Consider the following 22,386-nt stretch of genomic DNA (forward strand, 5'->3'; position numbering starts at 1 on the left):
AGGCTCTTGGCACCTCAGGTGACCTCCCTTCCCTCCCTCACCCACTACCCCAACCACTTTCTTTCTTTTCTCACTTTTAAAAACACTACAGGGGTGGAATTGGGTGGGAGGGGGGAGAGAGGTTCAAGAGGGAGGGGACATATGTATACCTATGGCTGATTCATTGTGATGTATGGCAGAAGCCAACACAATACTGTAATTATCCCTCAATTAAAAATAAATAAAACACTTATTCTATTCTATTTTTGCCAGTGTTGCTGCTTGTGGGATCTTAGTTCCCTGACCAGGGACTGAACCCAAGACCTCAACAATGAAAGCTCAGAGTCCTAACCACGGGACCCCCAGGGAATTCCATGCCACCCCTGCAGAGACACAGACTTCCCCAGCACCTAGAGAGGGGATTTCTGGCAAATTCCATCATGGAGGCACCATAGCAACCCCCGTCCAACCCATCTGGATCTCAGCTGGGGCGGGGGCTCTTCCTGGGCCTTCTATCTTAGCTCTAGGTAAGTGTCCCCCCGCTACATCTACTCCTCCCATATTCATCAGTTCTCTGCTTCTTACTAGCCTGTCCTCTGTTGCTCCAGTCCCCTGCTGTGGTTAATAATTCTCCGTATAAACTTTCTCTGTTCTAATTACTGTGATTTCTCTCCTGACTAGAGCTGGCAGGTGCATGAGGCTGCTCTCCAATCACGAACAGAACAGGCCTCCTATGAAACTCAGACCCTTGGCAAATTTCACTCTGGCAGTACTGTTCACAGCAGAGTGTCTGCCTCTCAGCACTCACAGGAGCTCAGAGCTGGCGTGAGGGCCCAGGGAGGCCATGTCTATAGAGCAAGAGGTGGGGTTGTGATCACCATTTGGTGCCACAAGGCAGAACTCTGCTCCACAAACAACCTCCTCCCAGTACCAGGGTCACACATGGCCTTCACTCCAGCTTGGACCCCTGCTCTGAGAAGCCGTCCAGGCCTTCCTCCTGCTCCACTTTCCTCCCCGGCACCAGGCCCCAGTCCTCACCAGGTGCCAAGAGCAGCCTGCTGCTGATGGTAAGGTGGGCTTTCTGTGCAAACAGCTGCTTCTCCACCAAGTTCCAGATCATCCACTAAATCAAGATCTTGGGATGTCTCTAGCCTTTCTTAACTCTTCTCTCACAACCCCACATCTCTGTTAATCCAACTGGAAGACATTTGGAGCCAGCATGGAGAGAGCCCCTCAAGTCCTCCACATAAGTTCTCCAAAATCCCAACAGCCTCAGGAGGCCTGAGGGTCATCAGTGGTCCTCAAGCTCATCCTGGCTCCCTCACGGGCTGGACAAAGAGGACAGGCCAGCCCCATCTCACTTGCTCCACTCTTACACAGCAGGAGTCGTAGGAGCTGTGTGATGGGCTCTAAGGAAGGACCAGGTGAGGGCAGGGCGGGGTGGGTAATGAGGCATGTGGGGGTGGGGTCAGGGCCGCCCCCTTACTGCGGATGTTGAGCTTCTCCCAGGAGCTGTGGTCCAGGCTCTGGTTAAGGTAGAGAAGCCCCGTGTCCTCCTGGATGCGGACCCAGTCATTCTCGTGCAGCCGCGTGTGGTAGGCGCTGTAGAGGTGCTAGCCCAGGCGGAAGCTGGGCATCTCCTCTGGCACGTCCTGCAGGGCATGGACATAGAGCAGGGGCGTGCCGGCCGGCTGGTCCACGTATAGCTTCTCCCAGTAAGCATCCCTGGAGAAGTAGAGTCCCAGCGGGGCTGTGGGAGGCAGGGAAACACGTGAGGGAAGGAGGGACTGAGGGACGACCACGGTGCAGAGCCCAGCAGCCCTCCCAGGCAGATCACCTTTCCCAGCGGCCTAACTTCACATTTTAGTAATAGCTTCCTTGTGGGCCAAAAAAGAAAACTTAGGTCTTTCTCATCTGTATTCCTAAGAACATCAACACACAGTTATCTGTATAGCTAAACACTAGCTGCAAATACACTGCTTTAAAACAGAAAAAGGAGGAAGTGAGGAAGCATAAACAGTTGCAATATCATCCTCGATTACCTGAGATAGATAAGCACGTAAACCACTCGGCTTTCACCCAAGCTTCTGAGCAAATCACCTGGAGCCAGAGTTTTGAAGTGTACAAGACGCTGCCAGACAAGCAGAGCAGGCAGGGGTCCCCAAAGATGAACTAGAGCACTTTATAAGTAACAACATTCGTGCATGCTAAGTCACTTCAGTCGTGTCCAACTCTTTGTAACCCTATGCACTATAGCCCTCCAGTCTCCTCTGTCCTTGGAATCCTCCAGACAAGAATACTGGAGTGGGTTGCCATGCCCTCCTCTAAGAGATCTTACCGACTCAAGGATTGAACCTGCATCACTTACACCTCCTGCATTGGCAGGTGGGTTCTTTACCACTAGTTCCACCTGGGAAGCCCCTGTAAGTAACAAAATCTTCATCTAAAGTCAAACATGCTCCTACCATAGTACCGAAAAATTCCACTCCATTTATCTGAGAAAAATGAAAACATATGTCCGTCAAGTGACTTGTTCACAAATGCTGGGGTTATTCACAGAGCCAAGAACTGGGAAGAACCCAGATGTGTTCCAGCAGGTTATCAGATAACAAACCTCAGTCCATCACACCATGGAACCCTATGCAGTTAGGATGGGGCACAAACTATTGATACACATGACAGCCTGGACACATCTCATAGACATCCTGCTAAGTGGAAGAAGCAGCACAAAAGAATCACATGGCACCATTCCAGACTGATTTTAGGTGACAGAAATCAAACTGGGTACCAGCTGGGGGTAGGGGAGGTAATAGACTGGAAAAGCAGGGGGCATATTCTGGGAAACATACATGTTTCATATCTTGATGGGGTGTGGGTCACACAGGGACATCCATTTGTCAACAACATACAGCCAAGATTTGTGCATTTCAACGTATGTAATTGTGGCCTAAATTTATCACTGAGAGGCTGTGGGTAGAGCTGTAAATGCCATGAGGAAGAGGGATGCTGACCATGGCCACGCTGGGTGAACCAATGGGGCACTCATCCTACTACTCTCTTGACTTGGTGTATGTTCAACATTTTGCATCATAAACAGTTATTTTTAAATAGTAAGAAATTTTAAAAAGATGGATAAATGGGCAGGTGATGCTTTAAAAAAAAACTGAAAACCTGCCAATATTCTCTACAAAGCATAAAAAATACTAACACACAAAGCAAACATGAGAAACATTGTACTTGTGTGTGAGCGATTTCTCTTTTCAATCAATTTGTTTCCACCTACATTCTGCTTCTCTTGCAGCCACCAAGATGAGTGGTTGGTCCACTCCACACCAGTGGAAGATACCCTGGGGCTGCCTGGGTCCTTGAAGACACACTTGTGTGTGGGAAACAATCAAGAGCCAACTAGAGTCAGGTGAGGAGAACTGGTGAAGACCTTTTGGATCCCAAAGTGGTGAAACAGAAGAAAACTGGAAGGTTGCCAGCACTGTGCCAGGCTTCCCAAGGATGACTTCAAAGGCAACCCGGCTGGGAATGCCAACTTGAAGTGTGCATTGATTGGGTCCCACCCACCCAGTGTGGGTGCTGCCCTGCCAAACAGGCTGGACCACGGAGCCAGCAGGAGAGGGAGGGAACAGGAAGAGAAACAGAGGGAGAGAGAGGGAAGGAGGGAAAAGACAAATGGGGCTAAGGACAAAGGTAAGTAAGGCAGAGAGGATGGAGGGGAGAGATGCTCTGGCCAGTAGTCAAAGGCTACTGCACACCCGGCACTAAAGACAGAGATGGAAGGAGGGGGCTGCAGGTACGGAGCTGACTTATTAGACCTTCGGAAAACTGCTCCCTAGGAGTGCTGTCCCTGGAGTGGGACCCAGAATCACTGGGTCTCTGCAGGTGAGGTACTGGGAAGGGCAGCTGAACTCCAAGGAGCTGGCCCTGTGCCCAAGTCAGGCTCTGCGTGTGGCCTTCCTGCCCTGCCACCTCTTGGGGGAAGGGATCCACCCAGAGCATCATGCTGCCTGCCATCCAAGGGGGTGGCAGCTCCAGGAGCCCTAGGAAGAAGTCACTCTGGGGAACTCTGGGGAGGGAGCACTGAGACCTGACTTCCCTTGCCGGGGGTCTCACTGGTAGAGACCACGACAGGAGCCACCCACACATGGCTGGATGCCACCCTCCTGTCCCACAGCCTCCCAACTGGCCACGAGGACATGGACTGCCTCTCAGATACACTCAGAGTGTTCATTTCTTCGGGATTTAGTAGCCAACCCTAGCAGGGATGGCTGGCAGCTCAGAGAACTGTGTCAGCCCCAAATGGCCTCAAGACTGGCCTTGATGCTTCTGTGAAAAGGCAGCCAATGGCACTAGCTCGGAGCAGGCCTTTTGCAAGCTGGGCAGAGTGACAGGCCACAGCTGACAGATCCTCCTGCACAGCTAGGATGCACTCCACTGGCTCACGCTTCCTGAGAAGTACACAGTTCGGGGTCCCAAAGAGGACCCTACAGCACTGCTCATACTGCTCTTGTGACAAAGGCAGGAGGGTCCCTGTGGTGTTTCCTCAGCCAACGAGAGGGAAGGGGCAGCTGCTCCCCACCTGTAGTGCACTGAAGCCCCACTGCACTGCCTGGCAGAGTAATAAACCTGGGTCTGCACTCCTCACAGAAATCAGAAGGGCTCCGAGCCCACGGTGGCCCCCTGTCCTGCCCCAGTAAGGCCGGGTCTGGGAAGGCAGATTCAAAGTGGGGGTCAACACCAGACACAGCCCTGCTGCCCCAAAACAAGTGCCTGATTCATAAGCAGCAGCCCAGCTTCCTTTCCCTCCAACACTCCATGAAGGTTGCAAGTCAAAGAGTCTAGGGGGAGCTCTGGGGTGGGCTGTGGGGGGCTGGGGAAGGAGCGCAGAAGCTGATGCTCACAGCCCTGCGGACAGCAAGAGGAGTGGCTTGCTTTTCCCTCCACTGCCACCTTCTCCAGAGGACCTGGCCCACCGCATTCACCCACCCCGCCTCTCAAAGGTGCAGAGTGGGGTGAGCACGGCCAGGTGGACTCACACAGCACGAGGCCAGGCCCCGTGGCACATGGTGACCCTGCATTTTCTTCGCAGCCCCAGATGGAGCTGCTGATGGGATCACTGCTTTGCAAACAGACACCTGGGCAGGACAGAAAGAAAGTTGTTTGTATGCTCGAGGGCACATGTGCAGCCAGCCAGGGGATTGGGATTTGGAGGGCTGTCTTTCCAGCAGCATAGCCCTCACCGGCCTGCTCAACCCCATGTCACATGGTCCAGAACCCACGGTTACTGTGCCCACCCTCCACCCCCACCCCAAGTCCTGGGCGGTGACCGCAAGTCAGGGACACTGGCCTGCAGTAGAAAGCAGCCCCGGAGGGTGCACCATCTTTCGGGAAGGTTGACTTTCTGGCCACAAAGAGAATGAGAGATTTCCCAGTGGCTTGACAGGGTGGTGACCTGGTGGCAGTCCAGGCTTGTGACACCATGCTGGATGGGAAGGGGGCTCTGTGCTGCCAGCCTCCTTCTCATCCTGGCAGAAAGGTGAGCGTCAACCACTAGCGATCTGAGATGCTGCCTTCAGGGCCCCAACCCCAGAGCTGCAGGAGACTCAGTTGGTGGGGAGGGGGGAAGCCCAGGGTGGGTGTGGGTGGGTCCCCCAGATGGCACACAGCCAAGGGCAGCCTGTGTCTGCCAGCCTGCCTGGCCACCAGCTCTCCTTGGTGTGCCAGAGCTCTCCGTGGAGAAGTGAGGTCTGCATTCTGGTCTCCGGAGTACTGTCAAGGATGGTGTGGGACGCCTGCACCCACATCAGCAGAATATCGCGACTTTTGCCTTCTTATTCTCTCAGGATATAATCCCTGTGGCCTTGGTCAGCTGTGCAAGAACTGGCAGCCCTGGGAGCCACCCATGGGGGGTAGGGCTTGCAGATCGGTCTTCTAAGCGGGGGCGAGATGCTCACTCCACCTACCAGGTAGTGAGGAGCAGATCCAGAATAGGGCTCCTCCCCTGGGGCCCCCTTGAGCACATGTACATTCAATGGTCCAGGGGCTGGGAGGTGCCTTGAGCTCCAGGGAGCCCCCACCTCCGAGCTGGTCCAGTCACCACCACACAGACTTCACGTGCAGGATGAGAGCACTGCCTGCTCTCATCTCCGAGCCAGGTCCTACAGGATCCATGTGGGGCCTGGTCTGTTGCTGCCAAAAGTGATTTGTGGGTTGGGCGATGATTGTGAGCAGAAACAGTCTTAAATGCACTTAAAATGCTTCCCAGGTGGTCCCTACTCAGGGCATGGCCGCCTTAATGCTCCTCCTTGTCACAGACACGTTTAGATGGAAAAACACATGGTCCAAGGTAGGGAACGAGGGTGTGGGTGCAGGGCTGGCCTCAGGGGGGTGTAGCCTGGGGAGACCACAGTTCCCCATACTTGGTTTAATGCTCTCCTGTCATTGTCCTAAAATAATTCATAATTCTAGAACAATCTGCATTCTATGGTGGGCCCTACAGATGATGGGGCCAACCCCAGAGGGTGAAGGAGAAGAGCCCGGAAAGGGCCATCAGAGGTGTCCAGTTTCCTGGGGCTGTGCAGCCTCTGTAAAGTTCTAGCCTCCTCTGGGCCTCACTTTCTCTGACTGTGAACAAGAGAAGGGCAGGCTGGGGAGAGGAGGAGCTGGTATAGGCCTCACCTTTGCACAGGTACACGCGGTATGAAGTTCACACTTCCGATTTATAATCACTGGGCAAACCTCTTCACTGCCCCATTAAATAGGTAAGAACACGGAGGCTGGGAGGTGAGAAGACTTCCCATGGTCAAACAGCTGGAGGGTGGGCATCTTGGGGTTTGGACGATGACTAACAAAGCGGCGATGGGACTCAGGAGCAGGCAGATGCTGGCCCCACCAGGAAGCCCCAGGCCTTGCCAGCTGACCACCCCTCCCTGCTGGCACCGTTTTGCCAGGAAGGGCTTTTTGACCAACCTCTGATGAGAGTCTCCCCTGGAACTTGGGGCAGGTCGACACAGCAGGACTTGTAAAACCTGCCCCACCCACACCTGCCACCCCGAATGCTGCTGGGTGACAGGGTCCTCCCCCAACACCTAGTCCCACGTTTCTGCCTCGACAGATGTTGCCAGCACCACGTGGGGTTCTGGCCCCTCAAGTTGCCCTGGCATCACACCAGAGGGTGAGGAGCTGGGCTTTGCTCTCACAGGAGTGGGGATGGGTCCCACACTGCTCATGACATACCTGCCAAAGGTCCTGGCTGCTGCTCGCATTTGCAGAGACCCCAGGCCCCCTTCATGGCATGTGTGTGTATATGCATGAATGTGTATGCACAGGTATGCAGCAGATGGAAACAGAGACAGGCATGTGGGCCCAAGGCCCCATATGCTCCCACCCTGCCCCACCCCTGCAGGAGAAGATGTGCAACTAACACTCAGTGGGGACAGCGGGCTGTCCTGTTCCAAGGAGGGCCTCCTCCAGCATCTTTACAAGCAGAGCCACCAGGCATGGATGGTCTCATTCGGCACACGCAGTCACCAGCCTTTTTGTATCCTGGAAAGGCAGTCTTCAATGCTCCACACCTGGCTGGATGTGTCATTTACTCACATTTGTATGCAGAGAGAAGCAGGCCCAAGTCTCTACTTCACTTTCACTCATTCAACTGTCCACAAGCTCAGCCCTGTGTGAACACTCACACATGAACACTGGTCATACTCGTACACATTCTCAGACCCACACAGAAGCTGTGAGTGCCCTCCTGTGCGGTGGAGAACCACGCAGGTGGACGAGGGTTTCTGGTTGTCATCCCTCACTTCTGCAGCACATTGTGGGGACATCCTGCATGCTCTGCCTCAGTCCATGCCAAATGCACGCAGCCCCTTGGCGCCAATGTAGCCCACGCCCTTGCCCCGCGATCACCTCCCATAGCCCCCAGATGCACCCATCACCAGCCTTTGTGCACCAGCCTCAGCTCCCCCGTGTACTGGAGGGTCACCTCCCGCTGGCCCCCGAGGCTGCAGACCAGTCCTGGCCCCTGCAACCCAGCCAACTTCTCAATATGCAGTGAGCTGTGACCCCACTCTGGGGAGGGAGCCCCTTCCCCAAGCTCCTGCCCTCTGCCTCAGGGTGGCCCACAGCTCTCTTACACTCATCACTGCCGATCAACTCTTATGTTAACCTCCTCTGGTCCAGTCGCTGTGTGGGTGTCTCTGGATTGGACCCAGACTGATACACACATCTCTCTTACACTTAGCATGTCACATGCACATTCTCTCACACTGTTGCAGACCCACCCCCACCTCCCCCATCTTCTTGCTCATTTAGTGAGACATACCGAGCCTACCCAGTCCTAACTGCAGGCTCACCTCACCAGTGCCCCCTGGTCAGCCCTGGCCATGAGAGGCCATGCACAACTCCCCTGAGGTTCCTTTGACCTCCTTGCTACCCTCGACCGAGGATGTGCTGCCAGTCTGACCATACCAACCCAGATCCAGGCAGGTGCTTCCTAACTGGGCACCCTTGACTAGAGTGAGTGGCAGTCACCGTGGTCATCCCACACAAGGCCCCAGACAACCAATGTCCTAGGACTGCAATGTAAAAGCCAGAATTTGGGGCTCTCAAGAAAAAAACACATGGCAAGATGGTCTGATCTAAGAACTGAGTGGGGTGACAATAGTGCCCACATGTGTGTGCAAGGCAGTACCTTCCCGCAGAATCCACTCACCGGGCAGCCCTGCTCCTGCCTGTGACGAGCACCAGATCCTGCAGATGACAGCTTTATTATGGCCCAGCACAATCTCCTTAACAGACGGTGGTTTCCTAATGCCATCACTTCTGCAGGAACAGGAAGCAGACCTCATGGACTCCTCCCCAGGGACTGCCCCTCTCCCTGAGGGCCAGCTGTCCCTGTGGAGGGTCCCCCTAGCCCCACCGCCCAGACAGCAACTTTTGGCACCATTATCCTCTCCTCGTCCACCCCATGCCCCTCCTCTCATATCCTGTTCACATTTTCTCTTTATTCTAGTTGAATATTTGACATGTACAAGCAGTATATTTTGCAGAACATTTATGTCAAAATAGTGTTCTGCAACAAACACTCATGAACCTGTGGCCAACTTAACTGGACGTTTAGCAACAGTGCTGCCCCTCCCACACGCCCCTTCCACCTCATACACTCACAGAAACATGAATCTGGGTCTTTGTTTCCCTTGCCCCTCTTTTTAAAACACTTTTACCTTATTCTTGAAAGGCACTTCTGCTGGGCAGAGAATTCTGTGTGTGTGAGTGTTCAGTCATGTCCAACTCTTTTGTGACCCCATGGACTGTAGCCTGACAGGCTCCTCTGTCCATGGAATTTTCCAGGCAAGAATATCTGGAGGGAGTTGCCATTTTCTCCTCCAGGGGATTTTCCCGACCCAGGGATTGAATCTGCATCTCCTGCATTGGCAAGCAGACCCTTTATCAACTGTGCCAACTGGGAAGCCCACTTGGGAAGCCCTGAGACTTCTACAGGACAGTTATTCTGTCCTTCAAAAGCGTGATTCTGCTGTCCTGCTTCTGAGAGGTCTGTACTCAATTCTGATGATTCCCTTCTTGGTTCTCTCTTCTCTCTGGTTGCTTCAGGACCTCCTGTGTTTGGTGCTTTCCTATTTCATTCTGATGAGCCAGCCTGCTCACCCCCATGTGGGTTTCCTCCGTCTCAGCTTATCTTCTAGGTGTTCTCTCCAGAGCATCCTTAAGCAAATGGCAGCCAGTCCCACAGCTCGAATGGCTGCCTCTGGGCCAAGGAATGCCACGTTCACCAGCCCTGACCTCCACCCAAGTACCAGAGACATCCGTACCAACTCGCTCCATCCTCTCCCTCATCTCAGTTCAGCTTAGAGGACCACCTAGCCTCCCTGAGCCCACTCTTTTTTTTTTTTTTGGCTGTACTGGATCTTAGTTGTGGCATGCAAGATTTAAGTTCCTGGACCAGGACTGAAGCCAGGCCCCCTGCTTTGGGAGCACAGAGTCTTAGTCACTGGACCACCAGGGAAGTCCCTCCTTGAGACCACTCTTGACCCCATAGGCCACTTGCCCCAGAGCAGCCAGGGTCAGTCAGATCATGTCACAATCTGTCTGAAACAACAAACTAGTGAGTGAAACAACAAAGGAATCCAGGAAGGAACAAACTAATACATAAATGGTTTTAAGCACAGAGTGGCGGGGGGAAGGTGGGCGGGAGGTTAACAGCTGGGCACATTTGGAAAACAGTGAGACTTTGGGATAGGAGAGGGGGCAGGGTATCAGAGAGATGGGTGATATCACCTTGGTCAAGACCCCCTGGCTTGGTCTGACAGGCACAGGGAGCCACAGGTGGGTGGCCAGTGGCAGGATGAGTGCAATGGAGCCTCACGGATGCCCCTCCCCACCCCATGAGGCTCACGTGGGGCACACAGCACTCTCTAGTGCACGACCTGCCTGGGTGAGGCCAGAGTTGGCATTGAGCAAAGAAACCCTGAGGACACCTAAGAACAAAATCACTGACCACGGCTCAGGAAATGATGGCCTGGTAACTGAGGAACACTGCCAACTGGGAGACATTAGGCAGAATGACATACACATGCACACACACACATGTGCACTCTCAGGCAGGGTCACCCTGTAGGATGCTCCACACACCCCACGATCTCCATTTTTTGTCCCAGATGGAGGCTGGTTTTGCAAGGGATTGTAATGTAATTTTGGCTTTTTAGGAAAAAAGCACAGGTCAGGAGAACCAGTGCCTATGAGCGCAGAGAGGGCCCTGCAGGCCAGCCCCACTTTGGCCATAAATGGGGCTGATGGTATGCTCAGTACCTCCTGTGTGTGGCCATAAAACCATCACCACCATCACCACCATTACCCAACCACAATCACCACCCCCAGCTACACCATTACCACTACCATGATCACCACTCTCCCCACAAGCACCATCACCTTCACCCCCCTCACCTACACAGCATCACCACCACCATCACTAACTTCACCTGAACTCCAGCCCCCCACTATATTATCATCCCCACACCCTAACCACTACTGACACCATCACCACCCTCCCCACAACCATCACCTCACACCTTCACCCACCAGCTTCACCACTACTGCTGACCATGCCTACACCATCACCACCCACCATCACTCCACCCTCCAACCATCGCCACCATCATCACTCTGCTAGGCATCCAGAGGCTTCCAAATGAAGCAGCTTTGCCAGGTTTGACCCACATAAGATGTGGGAAGAAAGCTGGACTGGAAAGACCCACAAAGCCAGCCCGGGCCTGTCCTGTTCACTGCTGCATTCCCAGAACCTTGCCTGATGCCTGGCACAGAGCAGGCGAGAAGGGAAGGCCTGGGTGGCCCTTTGAGAGCCAGCCACCTCTGTTCACGGGTCCTGGGCTCAGCTTAGATGTCACAAGCCAGTGCCTCCTTGCAGGGAATATGACAGCTTGCCCCAGTCCTCATGCTGGGAACTGAAGCCTCTCTACAAAATCATCAAGAAAACTCTGGCCTGTGCAGGTGTACCCAAAGCTGAACAGCTAAGTGCATACATGGGTGGTGAATACAAGCCAGGGCTAGCTACTTTACTTGGTGCCCAGTGAGGACACTAATCACCATGAGAGCAGCCTCAATTCCAGTCTTAAATTCCCTCTTCCCAAATGCTGCCAGCAGCCCTCAGTGGACAGCCTGTGTGCCACTGTGGCCACAAGGCTGAGTGGCCTTCCTGGCCCGGACTGGGCACACAACAAAGGCCAGCTGGCACAAAGGCCTGGCACACAAGGAGGAGTGAGCAGCCACCCTGGCACACCCTGGATGCCTGGGGCTCTCCACGCTCCTGAGGATTCTGTCTAGTGCAGAGCCCAGGCACCTGCCTGCCTGTCTGGTCAGGGACTTCACACATAGCCCAGCTCTGCAGGCTTTCCCTCCATCATCCCTTCAGACTGAGCCTCATCGTGTGGTCCACGGTGGGCAGGGCAGGCGATCACATGCAGGGGTACTGTGTCTCCCCACACACCTGTCTGCGTGGGCCCTGCCTGGACAGGGTGGCTGGTGGCCTGGAGAGAGGAGGAGAAACCCGAGGACCAGGCCTTGCCTCAGAGGCACCACAGACCTGTACGTACAGGTACATTCCTCCACACGTGAAAAGCTCTGACTTGCCCACCTTACCCGAGCTCTTACTGTAGACCTCAGTCTCCCCGTCTGTTTCCCAATTCTGAGGAAGAGAATTCACTTCTTGCTCTCAGAATGGAACTGCAACCAGGCCTAGGTCTCCTGACAACCCCCTCCTCTGCCATGCCATCTACGTAGTCCTCTGCTGATGGGCAGGAAGGGGTCAGGGTGTGGCTGAAGTTTGGGGTAGTGAGGTGTGCAGACGAGATCTGCAGCCCAGCTGCATGGAGCCAGCAGCCCAAATTCCTCCCTTGTGCCCAGGCCCCAACCTTCTGTTCCCAGAGGCCTGAGGGCCAGGCTGCACCTAGCAGGCACCCGTGGCCACCACCCACATCCCCAACCACCCGGACCAGCTGCAACAGCTTCGCTCAGATGATGGACACTCATGCCCAAATGTGATTTCCCAGCTGCCACTGAGTTACTCACCAGCCTCACTAGCAGTTCCTTCCAGCTTCTATGCAAAGGAAACTGCGAATTAGGTTACAATTAATTTCTTTACCCAGGGCAAAGCCTGACTGGAAAAAGACTGGCCACCCAAGTGGCCTGATGATGACTGTTCTGCAGGTCACCAGGCTCCCTTGGCTCTGGGGTTCCTGTGCTTTGTAACCCCAGCCAACGGCAGGTGTATCAGCCCCGGCCTGGTCAGGTCAGCCCTGGCGACTGGCCAGGACATCCCAGGCTTTGACTCTGCTGCTGCTGCCCAGCAACTGTCCCCCTCTCACCCAGCAGGGCACTATGACTCAGATCTCAACAAATGTGTCACCTCATTGGACCTCCTTGAACAGCCATGGTCCTGCCCCTTTCTGCCCCTCCCCCCAGCACCGGTCTCGCCCAGCCCAGGTTTACCATTAACCAGCAAGGGCTTCCCCGAAGGTTCATCAGGTAAAGAATCTGCCTGCGATGCAGGAGACACAGGTTCGATCCTTGGCTCGGGAAGATCCCCTGGAGGAGGAAATGGCAACCTACTCCAGTATTCTTGCCTGGAGAATCCCATGGACAGAGGAGTCTGATGGGCTACAGTCTATGGCGTTGCAAAGAGTTGGATTTAACTCAGCAAGAGTGAGACTTCTTTATTGGGTTGGCCAAAAAGGTCGTTTGAGTTTTTAATGCATGATATTACAGAAAAACCCAAACGAACTTTTTGGCAAGCCAATGCATTCTTCCCGAGAGGCTCTATTCCAAATGCTTCACGTGCATCACCCTACTAATGGACACGACAACTGCCAGAGGTAAGGACAACTTCTGGTTCCTGTCTTAGAGCAAGGAAACCAAGGCAGAGAGAGGCTACCTTGCCCAAGGCTGTACAGAGTGAGTGAGCCAGGACTTAAGGGTTCTACTCTTAGGTATACATGGCCACCAGGCTCCTCTGCTCGGTGACGGCTATGCACACACATGTGGAAAAGCCAGGGCACCATGACCTGGGACTCCAGGCCACCCATCCACCTGCTTGCTGACCAGGTGGAAAATGCAACCTAAATAATCCTCCATAGTCTTCTTCAGTCTCCTCAAAAATGCAGGTGCCCTTAAAAGTCTCCTCGTGGAAATTTGCTCTTTCATATCTCAGTGAAACAGAGCAAAGGCCCAGGAAGGCATGAACAGGGGGGAGTTTGCTCGGCCAGCGCTGTCCAACAGGGACAGACATGGTCAAGGCTGCTGAGTGTGCAGGTACCTGGGGATGCTGGGGGCCTGATGTGCCCATGCCCCCTGGACACAGGACTGAGCCTTGAGGGGTCCTTTTCTTTGCTGCTGTTAGATCCTACTATTCGATACCTGGGTTGGGAAGATCCCCTGGAGGAGGAAATGGCAACCCACGCCAGTATTCTTGCCTGGAGAATCCCATGGACAGAGGAGCCTGGAGGGCTAGAGTCCATGTGGTTGCAAAGAGTAGGATACAACTGAGCATGTGTGCGTGCACACGTGCACATGCATGCACGTACACACACACATTTCACCTTCAGAAGTGAGTCTAGATACAAAGGAGAGATTTCAGTGTGACTCGTGAAAGCAGAGAGACAAGTGCAGAGCCAGGCCCAGGCCACGCTCCTTCTCTGTCTTCCTGCATGGCCCACTCAGTGCTCAGCCTCTCTGCGTCTGTTCCCAGCTGTGAACAGGGACAGGGACCCTCCCTGGAAGGGCTGCTGGGACCAAGCACCTACTGGTGGGAGCCAGAGCCACTTCTCCTCTTTTCTCCCTCTCTTTTTTTTTTTGCAAAGAACTTGTGGTTTATTAAAGACAACTTGTCGTCAGCAGCATTTATTCAACGAACAAAACAAATGAAAAAATAAAAGCAGACTAACATTCTGACCCTTAGAGTGAGACTAACTGAATTCATTCAGCCCAGTGTCCAGAGTCCTAGGGGCAGCTTCCCAAGGAGGAAGCCTTGGAGTCTCGGGGTCTCTTGGCACCTCCCTTGAGAGTCTTGCCGGGGGGTGGGGGCGTGGAAATTGCCAAGGGTAATTCTTCCCTTTGGAGGAGTTCAGTCTAACCTGGGTATGGTCCCTGTGCTCTTTTGACCTTCATCACAAAGTCAAGGAGAGGACACTGGACCCAGGTCTGCCACTGAGGCAAATCAGATGCAGTGATGCAGGATGGTCCCAGGAAAGAGGAGGGCAGAGGGACAGGCGAGAGGGAATGCACTGGGGTCCTGGTCAGTGTCTGCTGGGTCACAGGCTGCGGCCCCAGCCTCGGGCTGTGAAGGGATCACGCAGGGGCTGACCACCAGCAGACGAGTTCTGGTACAAGGGTGACCCAGGCTGCGGGGAGGATGTGTGTTTCTGCCTCATACTGGTGTGGTGTCTTTACACACTAGTTCTCCCTTACACTCAGTTCTACCACAGAGCTCAGAGCTCCCCCAGCCAGGACCTTCTGGAAAACCAAGAAGGTCCCAGAAGGCAGGGAGAGAGGATGCTGACTGACTCTGGAAGGTCAGGAAGACCATGTCTCCAACCTGCTTCCTCCTTTCCAGCCTTACCCTTCATTTCCAAACCAAGCACTTGCCAACCCGCAATAAATAACCAGGAGTCCGAATAAAGAGCAAAAATCTTCCAGATACTGTGTGGGAAGAGGAAGAAAAAGGGAAGCATACAAAGTCCCAGAAGCATCCACAGGACAGCCTGGCAAGGAGCCGCCTCCTCCCTGACTCCTGAATGAGACCTCCTTGGGCCCACAAAGGCTTCCTGATAACCCCCTAGTCAAGATCTTCCCACCCTGAGCAGGTGGGAACACCTGGTGGAAATTTGATAAAGCAAAGTAAACTCAACAACAAAAGAAGGTCCACCCAATTGAAACAGGGGCAAAATAGTTGCTTCCCCAAAAAAGATACAAATGGCCGAGAAGGAAGTAAAAAGACTCTCAGCATCACTGATAATTAAGAAAAAGCAAATCAAAACCATAGGTGAGGACACTGCTTGTATCCAAGAAAATTGATACAATTTAAAAATATAAACAGAAACTAACATGTGTTGGTGAGGATGTGGTAAAACTAGAACTCTCACACACAGCTGGTAAAATTGTAAAATGTTTCAGTTGTTATCAGAAAATAGCTTGGCAGTTCCTCAGAAAAGAGCTTGGCAGTTCCTCAGAAAAGTTGAAATTATCACATGACCCAGCAATTCTACTCCAAAATAAACACCTAAGAGAACTGAAAACAGGGATTCAAACAGATACTCACACAAAAATATCCACAGCAGCATTATTCACAAAAGTCAAAAGATGTAAACAACCCAAATGTCCACCAAGAGATGAATGAATAAATAAATGTGATACATGTTGCATTGGCCCTAAAGTTCATAAACCCAAACAAACTTCCTGGCCAACCCAATACATGCAATGTAATATTACTCACCCTTAAAAAGGAATGAAATACCAATACATGCTACAACACGGATATACCTCCAACCAAGTAAAAGGAGCCTGATACAAATGAAAGGTCAATTTATTTTAAATATCCAAAATAGACAAGCCCATAGAGACAGGTGCAGAGTGGCAGTTACCAGGGGCTAGTGTGGGGGGACTAGGCGCACTGCCTAATGGGTATGGGGTTTTCTTTGGGGGGTTAACAATAATGTTCTGGAACTACACAGGGGTGATGAATATGCAATGCTGTGAATGTACTAAATCCCACTCAACTGTTCACTCTAATTTTGTTATGTGAATTTCATACCTCAAAAGAAGTGAATTTTAATTGTTTACCACCCTGTTCTTCCCCCCATCTCCGCAGGAGAGACCACCCTGGAAGAGGCAGGGGCACAAGTCCAGAGCGGACCCCAGGAGCCTGCACAGGTGCCCCAGTGTGCATCCCACCAAACCACCATGCTCTCCTCTGCACACTGGCTTCTCTTGCAGAGAAAAGGACCCTGTGATGGGATTCCAGCCTGTGGAAATGGGCAAAGAGCCCAGGGCCCTAGAAACCCGACTCCTCAGAGCTCTGGGCCCCTCTTGTGCACACAGTCAGGTGTGGAGTGGCTGCCAAGGGCAGGGGGCGGGGAGCAGGAGACAAATGAACAGTGTTGAGACGTTGAGACTGGGGGTTTCTGTCACCCCCAAGTTCATAGTCTTTCCTGCTCACATAGGTACAGGGGATAGGTGGCTGCAGAAGAAGATTCAAGAGGGTCCCAGCGGAAACTTCTCAAGGCTCTGTGGAGTCACATGTGTGATCTCCTGTAAAGATCCCCTGCAGGTGCCAATCTGATGAGGAGGCTCAACCCAGTGGCAAAGCATGTGCTCACAGCACAGAGTACACGGTCACCTTGCACCCATGTCATGGCCAAGAGGTGGCGGAATGGAGTGCTGATTCCATCCTTTCTCCTTCCCAGAAAGAAAAAAAAAGAGCATCAGATGCACCATGGGCAATGCTGGAAAGGCAGGATAGGGGAGGAGGGAAGGAGAAAGCACACTCTGAACCAGCCCCCCAGCTTCTGGGTCTTTCCCTGTTTCACCGTATCTGTGTCTTTGACTGTTTCAGGGGTAGAAAAACTTGAGAAAGAAACTCCATAAACTCTTTCCCTCCACTCGGACTCCCACCACCACGCTGTGCACCCCAGATCGCCCCCCACCCCCACACCTGTCTCACTCTCAGGTTCTGGCACACAGAACATATATCTTCCCAAGCATTTTCCAGGCTGTTAGTTAAAGCTTAGGAACTTATAGTTTTTCTTTTCCTTTTTTTTTTTTTTGTTAATTAAAGCTTAGGAACTTACATGGTTTCTTTCCCCCTTTTGCTAAGACTAAGAACCACTGGAGTTTTCTGGCAATCCCATAGGCAGGAATGGGGGACTAGAACCAGTTCTGATGTCCATTATCTCACCAGAGAGGTTCTGACTGTTTCAGAAGCCAAATTGTTTCTTCAATCACAGGGCAGTCAGAGCTGGTAATCAGGGCACAGCTTGGAGCTCTGCCTCCCTCTCCCGGCCACCCTGCCCCTTAGATACTTCTCTGGAGCCCAGGGCCCTGTGGAACCCAGACAGTAGCTCCCAGGTCAGAAGAGTGAAGGCTTAAGATGGGGATAAAGTAAAGTCCCAGTACCTGAATCTGGGGGCAGTGGGCTGGGGCCCCCAGGACGTGGGTCTGCAGGGGCAGGGGTGTCTTCCCTGAGTGGGTCCCAGAACTGATCCCTGCCTGCCACAGAGGCCCCCAGTCCCACTAGGTATCCTTGATGTCATGGAGAGCCTGCATCGGCCGGACCAACAGGTGGGCACACACCTGTCCAGGTGCACAGGTGACCTTTCTACAGTGGTGCCTTGGCTGCTATACTCTGTGGAGCCACTCACCAGGCAAAAGCAAACAGAGGTGTTTGCTCAGGGCTGGCCACCTGCTCTCCTTGAGGGCCCAGGTGGTGCCTGATCTGCCTTCCCCAAGCTCCTGCTGGCGTCATCACACCCACAACCACACTTTCTAGGGGGTATCAGTTCTACCTCCCTGCTCTCTCTCGCCCCACCCTACCTTGCCCAGGGTCTTGCAGTGGACAGCTGATAGGGCCACTGGCTTTCAGGCTCCAGCCTCAGGGACAGGTGCCAGGGGCTCCCACAATTACCCAGCTGTGAGGCCAGAGCTTGATGGAAGCCCAGGTCTCGTCTGGTCCAGAGCTTGGGAAGGCGGATGGTGGGAGGATTGGGAGGTGAAGCCAGGCAGGAAGTGGGCCCCGTCCACAGGGGCTCCCAGGGCTTCAGCCCAAAGAGGACAATACCCTCAGGTCCTCTCAGGTATGGCGGAGCTCTGTCTTGGGAGCCACAGCCTCCCTTGAGCATGGGAACACGGGGGTCAGGGAGGGGGACCTGCGCTGCCAGTCCGCTGCTCTGGGGTAGGGAGGGAAAGCCATGTGGGCTCTGGAGGCCTGAGTCTTCATACCCCTTCAAGCCCCTCTGAGACTACCCAGGTCATGGCCCTGGGTGATCTCTCTGAGTCACACCAACCCCCCAGTCTTCCAGGAGCTGAAGCATGCCCACCCATAAAGCATAGCACTCTGCCCTTGAAGACCCAGGGGAAGCAAGTGAGAAGGCAGGAGGGAGGGAGGGAGGGGGATGTCCTCCACCGCCTTCACACCCTGTGGCCCAAGCCCAGAAGGGCCCCTTTCCTGCCTGGCAGCCCACCATCCCTGCTTCCACCCGGCCCCACAGCCTGCCTTCTGCCATGCACTTCCATTTGATATCACACACACACATTTGAGATAAATGACAGCTTGGCGCTTCCTTTACTGCCCATTTCTCCTACATGGAGATAGCTCTGAGGTCAAAGTCACCTTCTGCATTCTCCCCGGGTGCACCCCTAGTCCTGGAGAAGCTGCCTGGGTGGCAGGTGGTCCCTCGGAGCGTGTATGTGGGCTGCTCACCAGTACTGTTATTGTTACTATTAAGTCACTCTCTCAGAAAAACAATTGCAGAAACCAGGAGGAAGAAGAGAAAGAAATGAAGAGGAGAAGATGAGGGACTGGAGCCTGAACACAACCCCCACAGGAGGAAGTGTCCTCCCCCACATCCACAGGAAGGGGGTGGGTCTCCAGAGTGGAGACTAGCCACTTCTTCAGGATAGAAGGAAGCAATACCGCTGTTGGGGGGCACTTCTCCAGCTCTGCCTCTTTCCTGGGGAGCCCAGTGGGCACTTTCTTCTCCCAGAATGTCCTGGAGTCCAGGTAAGGAGACACAGTCATACCCATGTGCCCTGAAGCCCAGCCCCTGCCCTCCCCCACTCCTCAGCACAGTGGCTTCTGTCAGGTTCTAGGTCCCCAGGCAGAGGCGGGTACAAGGGTCACACTCTCAGCCTACACCACTAGCACGCTCCCTCCCCTGGGGCCAGTTATGACAGGATCCCACCTGGAGGCAGTTCCTGGACCTGTAGGACTCCCAGACATCAGCTACAGTAGCAGTCCCATCTGAGAATCAGCCAGAGTCCTGCGGGCTCCTGACTCAGGTGTTGGGGAGCATGGCAGCACACTTCCGTCCCAGACCCAGGCCAGGCTGTCCCTCGGGCCCCTGGAGCACCCCACCAGAGGGTGACCAGTGGGTGAGCAGACTCAGGGCCACCTTCCCCACACCCATCCCCGGACTCCTCCTGAGCCCTGTTGCAGGTCCCCACCACCGCTGGCCCAGAGGAGGGGCTTGCTGAAAACCAGAGGACCAGGGCCACAGAGTCATGAAGTCCTCTTCACGGGCTCAGGTACACGGGCTGTGGGAGCCTCAGTTTTCTTACCTATGAAATGGGAATACAAGGCCACATCCCTCAGGGTTTCAGGAGGATACAGTGAGTAGCAGACAGGCGGTGCTGAGCACAGGATCAGCATGCTGTGGGCCCCCTGGGGTGGCTGTTGCTGGCATCACCTTATCCAGTTAAGACCAATAGGCAGAGGGCACCTCTTTTGGGTCACAGGGGGAGAAGCCCTCAGGCAAGGCAGCAGTTTCCTGCCCCCCCCCACTTCCGCTTGGCACCCCATACTTCAGGTTAACAGATCCCATAATTTTTCATTTGTTTTCTCCTCCCCTGGCTAAAAGGCCATTAGCACCCCATTAGGTAAAAGAATCCCATTTTCTTCACACCACCAAGGAAACAGTGATTTACTTAGCCATCCTTAATGCAATTCTGCAGAATAAAGGCAATTTTGCAATGGTCTCAATAAACTTCCCCATTTGCTCTCTGCTTGCAGACCCTACTCTTAGGAGCCTACCAGCTGACCCAGCCCCTTGCTCCCTCAGAAGGCTGGACTCTGCTAGGGCCCAGGACAGTCAGTGTGGAGCGCAGGCAGCTCTCAGAGGCCAGAAGGGCTTAGGGGGACCCAGGTGAGCCTGATGAAGCACACCACCACTCGTCCCTGGCCAGAGAGGGAAGGGGCAGAAAGAGAAACAAAGAGGTCGGCAGAGCAGTCTTCCTGGCTGAGGGGCTGCGCTGGCACCTGCTGGTCCCAGCAAAAGTGGCACACCCAGGTCCAACTGCAGAGGGGCAGGGCCCACAGCCTGGAGAGCAGGCTGGAAGTCATGGCCAGTACTGGGAGTGAGAGGCCCCAGGGGCGTGCAGGCACAGGGGGCAGGTCTCTCCTTGTGGGCAGAGGTACTGAGCAAAACAGGAACCCAGAAGCCAGGCCAGGAAGATGGGAGGTGCGAGGCCTCATGAGGAAGAGCAGGGAGAAGGTGCTGGGTGAGCAGTCAGCCTGAGACATTCAGGGAGAGCCCTGGAAGCTGGGAATCAGTCTCTTCATCCATGCCACGGGGACATCTGTACCTGCACTGGAGCAGTAAAACGCCACACACTCTTCTGAGAACAACTTCTAGATGGGTCCAGGATGCCCCAGGTGGACAGGCTGTGCCCCCTGAGTGTGAATAGGGAGGAGCAGGTGTCCCTGTGTATACACGCAGGGGTCGCAATGTGTGGGAGTAGCAGGGAGGGGGGCTGGGTTTCCCAGATAAGGGTGTAGTGTGAGGGGCCGAGCATGGGTGTGAGTGTGTCCACAGGCCTCATGATCACATATCCTTGAGAAAGGGCAGTGGTGTCTCGGTGATCACCAAGAGTGAGCATGAGAGTGTGTGAGCATGGATTCAAGAGTGTGTGTGTGTGCCCATGTGTGCCCTCACACAGATACCAGAGTGTGGGTGAGGAGTACTGCCCTACTCTGGGAGTCTGTGTCTGGGATGGCGCCTTTTTCTGAAGGCGTGTGAATTCTTACACAATGAGAGTGTGTACACATGGAGAGGGGCACACACTAGGGGTCTGGTGATGTCCTATGACCTTGGTCTGAGCACCCCTGAGCCCTCTAGCCCATCCCTGCCAGCCCTGAGGCAGTGCTTTCCTTCCCCAACACTGGGGTCCAGGCCACTGCCGCTCCATCTGGTTGCCTCCCTACCCTGCCTCTCATTAGTCATCCAGCACAGAAGAGAGCTTCCGGTCTGGGGGAGGTAGGTCTAGGCCAGCAGGGAGGGCTTTCATCCCCTAGAGACCCAGCCCATACCCCAGGTAAGAGGCACGGCCACTGAAGGGCTGCATCCACAAGGGGCCGCCCTGAGGCCGGGCTACTCCCAGCCTGGGTGAGTCCCGGAGCAGTGGCCCTGGCTCACTTGCGGCAGTCTGGAGCGCCACACTGAGAGAGCTCCAGAACTGCCACTCTGAGTAGTGTGCCCGCAGGCCTCTCCAAACGCCCAGCTGTCTCCTCCTGAGTACCGCGGGGCCACCTCTCCACTCTCAGTGTCGTCAATCAGTTTCTTACTCATCCTGTTGGAAGAGTGGGTGGGGCAGGAGACCTGCTTTCCCTGGATTGGAGGGCCTTTCTCCCACCACCCAACTCCTTAAGTCCAGGCTGTGAAAAAGCCACTTGCATTCCTACCAAGTGTCACAGGTCCATGCTAGCAGCCCCGCTCCCAGTCCAGTCCTCCTAGCCTCAGCTGGACACCTTGGCTAAGCACAGGAGAGGCATGGGAAGTCCTCTTCTAGGTTCTGAGGCCACCAAGTCCACCCTGGCTTCGGCCTCTCACCTGATCACCCGCCCATTACTACAAAGTTGCAACGCAGAGTTACAAGAGATCTTCTGAAGGCCTTGTCTGTGTTTACTTCTGCGGAGTCTTCATCCTTCTTCTGTCTGTTTCCGCCTCACAGCACCCTGACCCCAGACTCCCAATGCTTCCCCCATTCTTCCCCGGGGCATGGGAAGGATTTCTCCCCTGCCTTTCCTGTGATGGGCTGGGGGCCCATCCTAGTGTAAGTATCTGACTCTTGAGTTTAGGATCCAGTCATACAAATGAA

General features: G+C 54.1%; 1 protein-coding gene across 1 annotated transcript in view; it reads right to left on the minus strand.

Annotated features, from left to right (window-relative positions):
* Positions 1–22,386, minus strand: part of LOC122691321 (proto-oncogene tyrosine-protein kinase receptor Ret-like) — a 49,608-nt gene that overhangs the window by 25,451 nt on the left and 1,771 nt on the right. Inside the window, 1 exon segment of the mRNA XM_043897938.1 lies at positions 1,466–1,729. Coding sequence (XP_043753873.1) covers positions 1,466–1,729 — 264 coding nt within the window.

This window comes from Cervus elaphus, unplaced genomic scaffold, assembly GCF_910594005.1.
Source record: "Cervus elaphus unplaced genomic scaffold, mCerEla1.1, whole genome shotgun sequence".
NCBI classification, from domain to species: domain Eukaryota; kingdom Metazoa; phylum Chordata; class Mammalia; order Artiodactyla; family Cervidae; genus Cervus; species Cervus elaphus.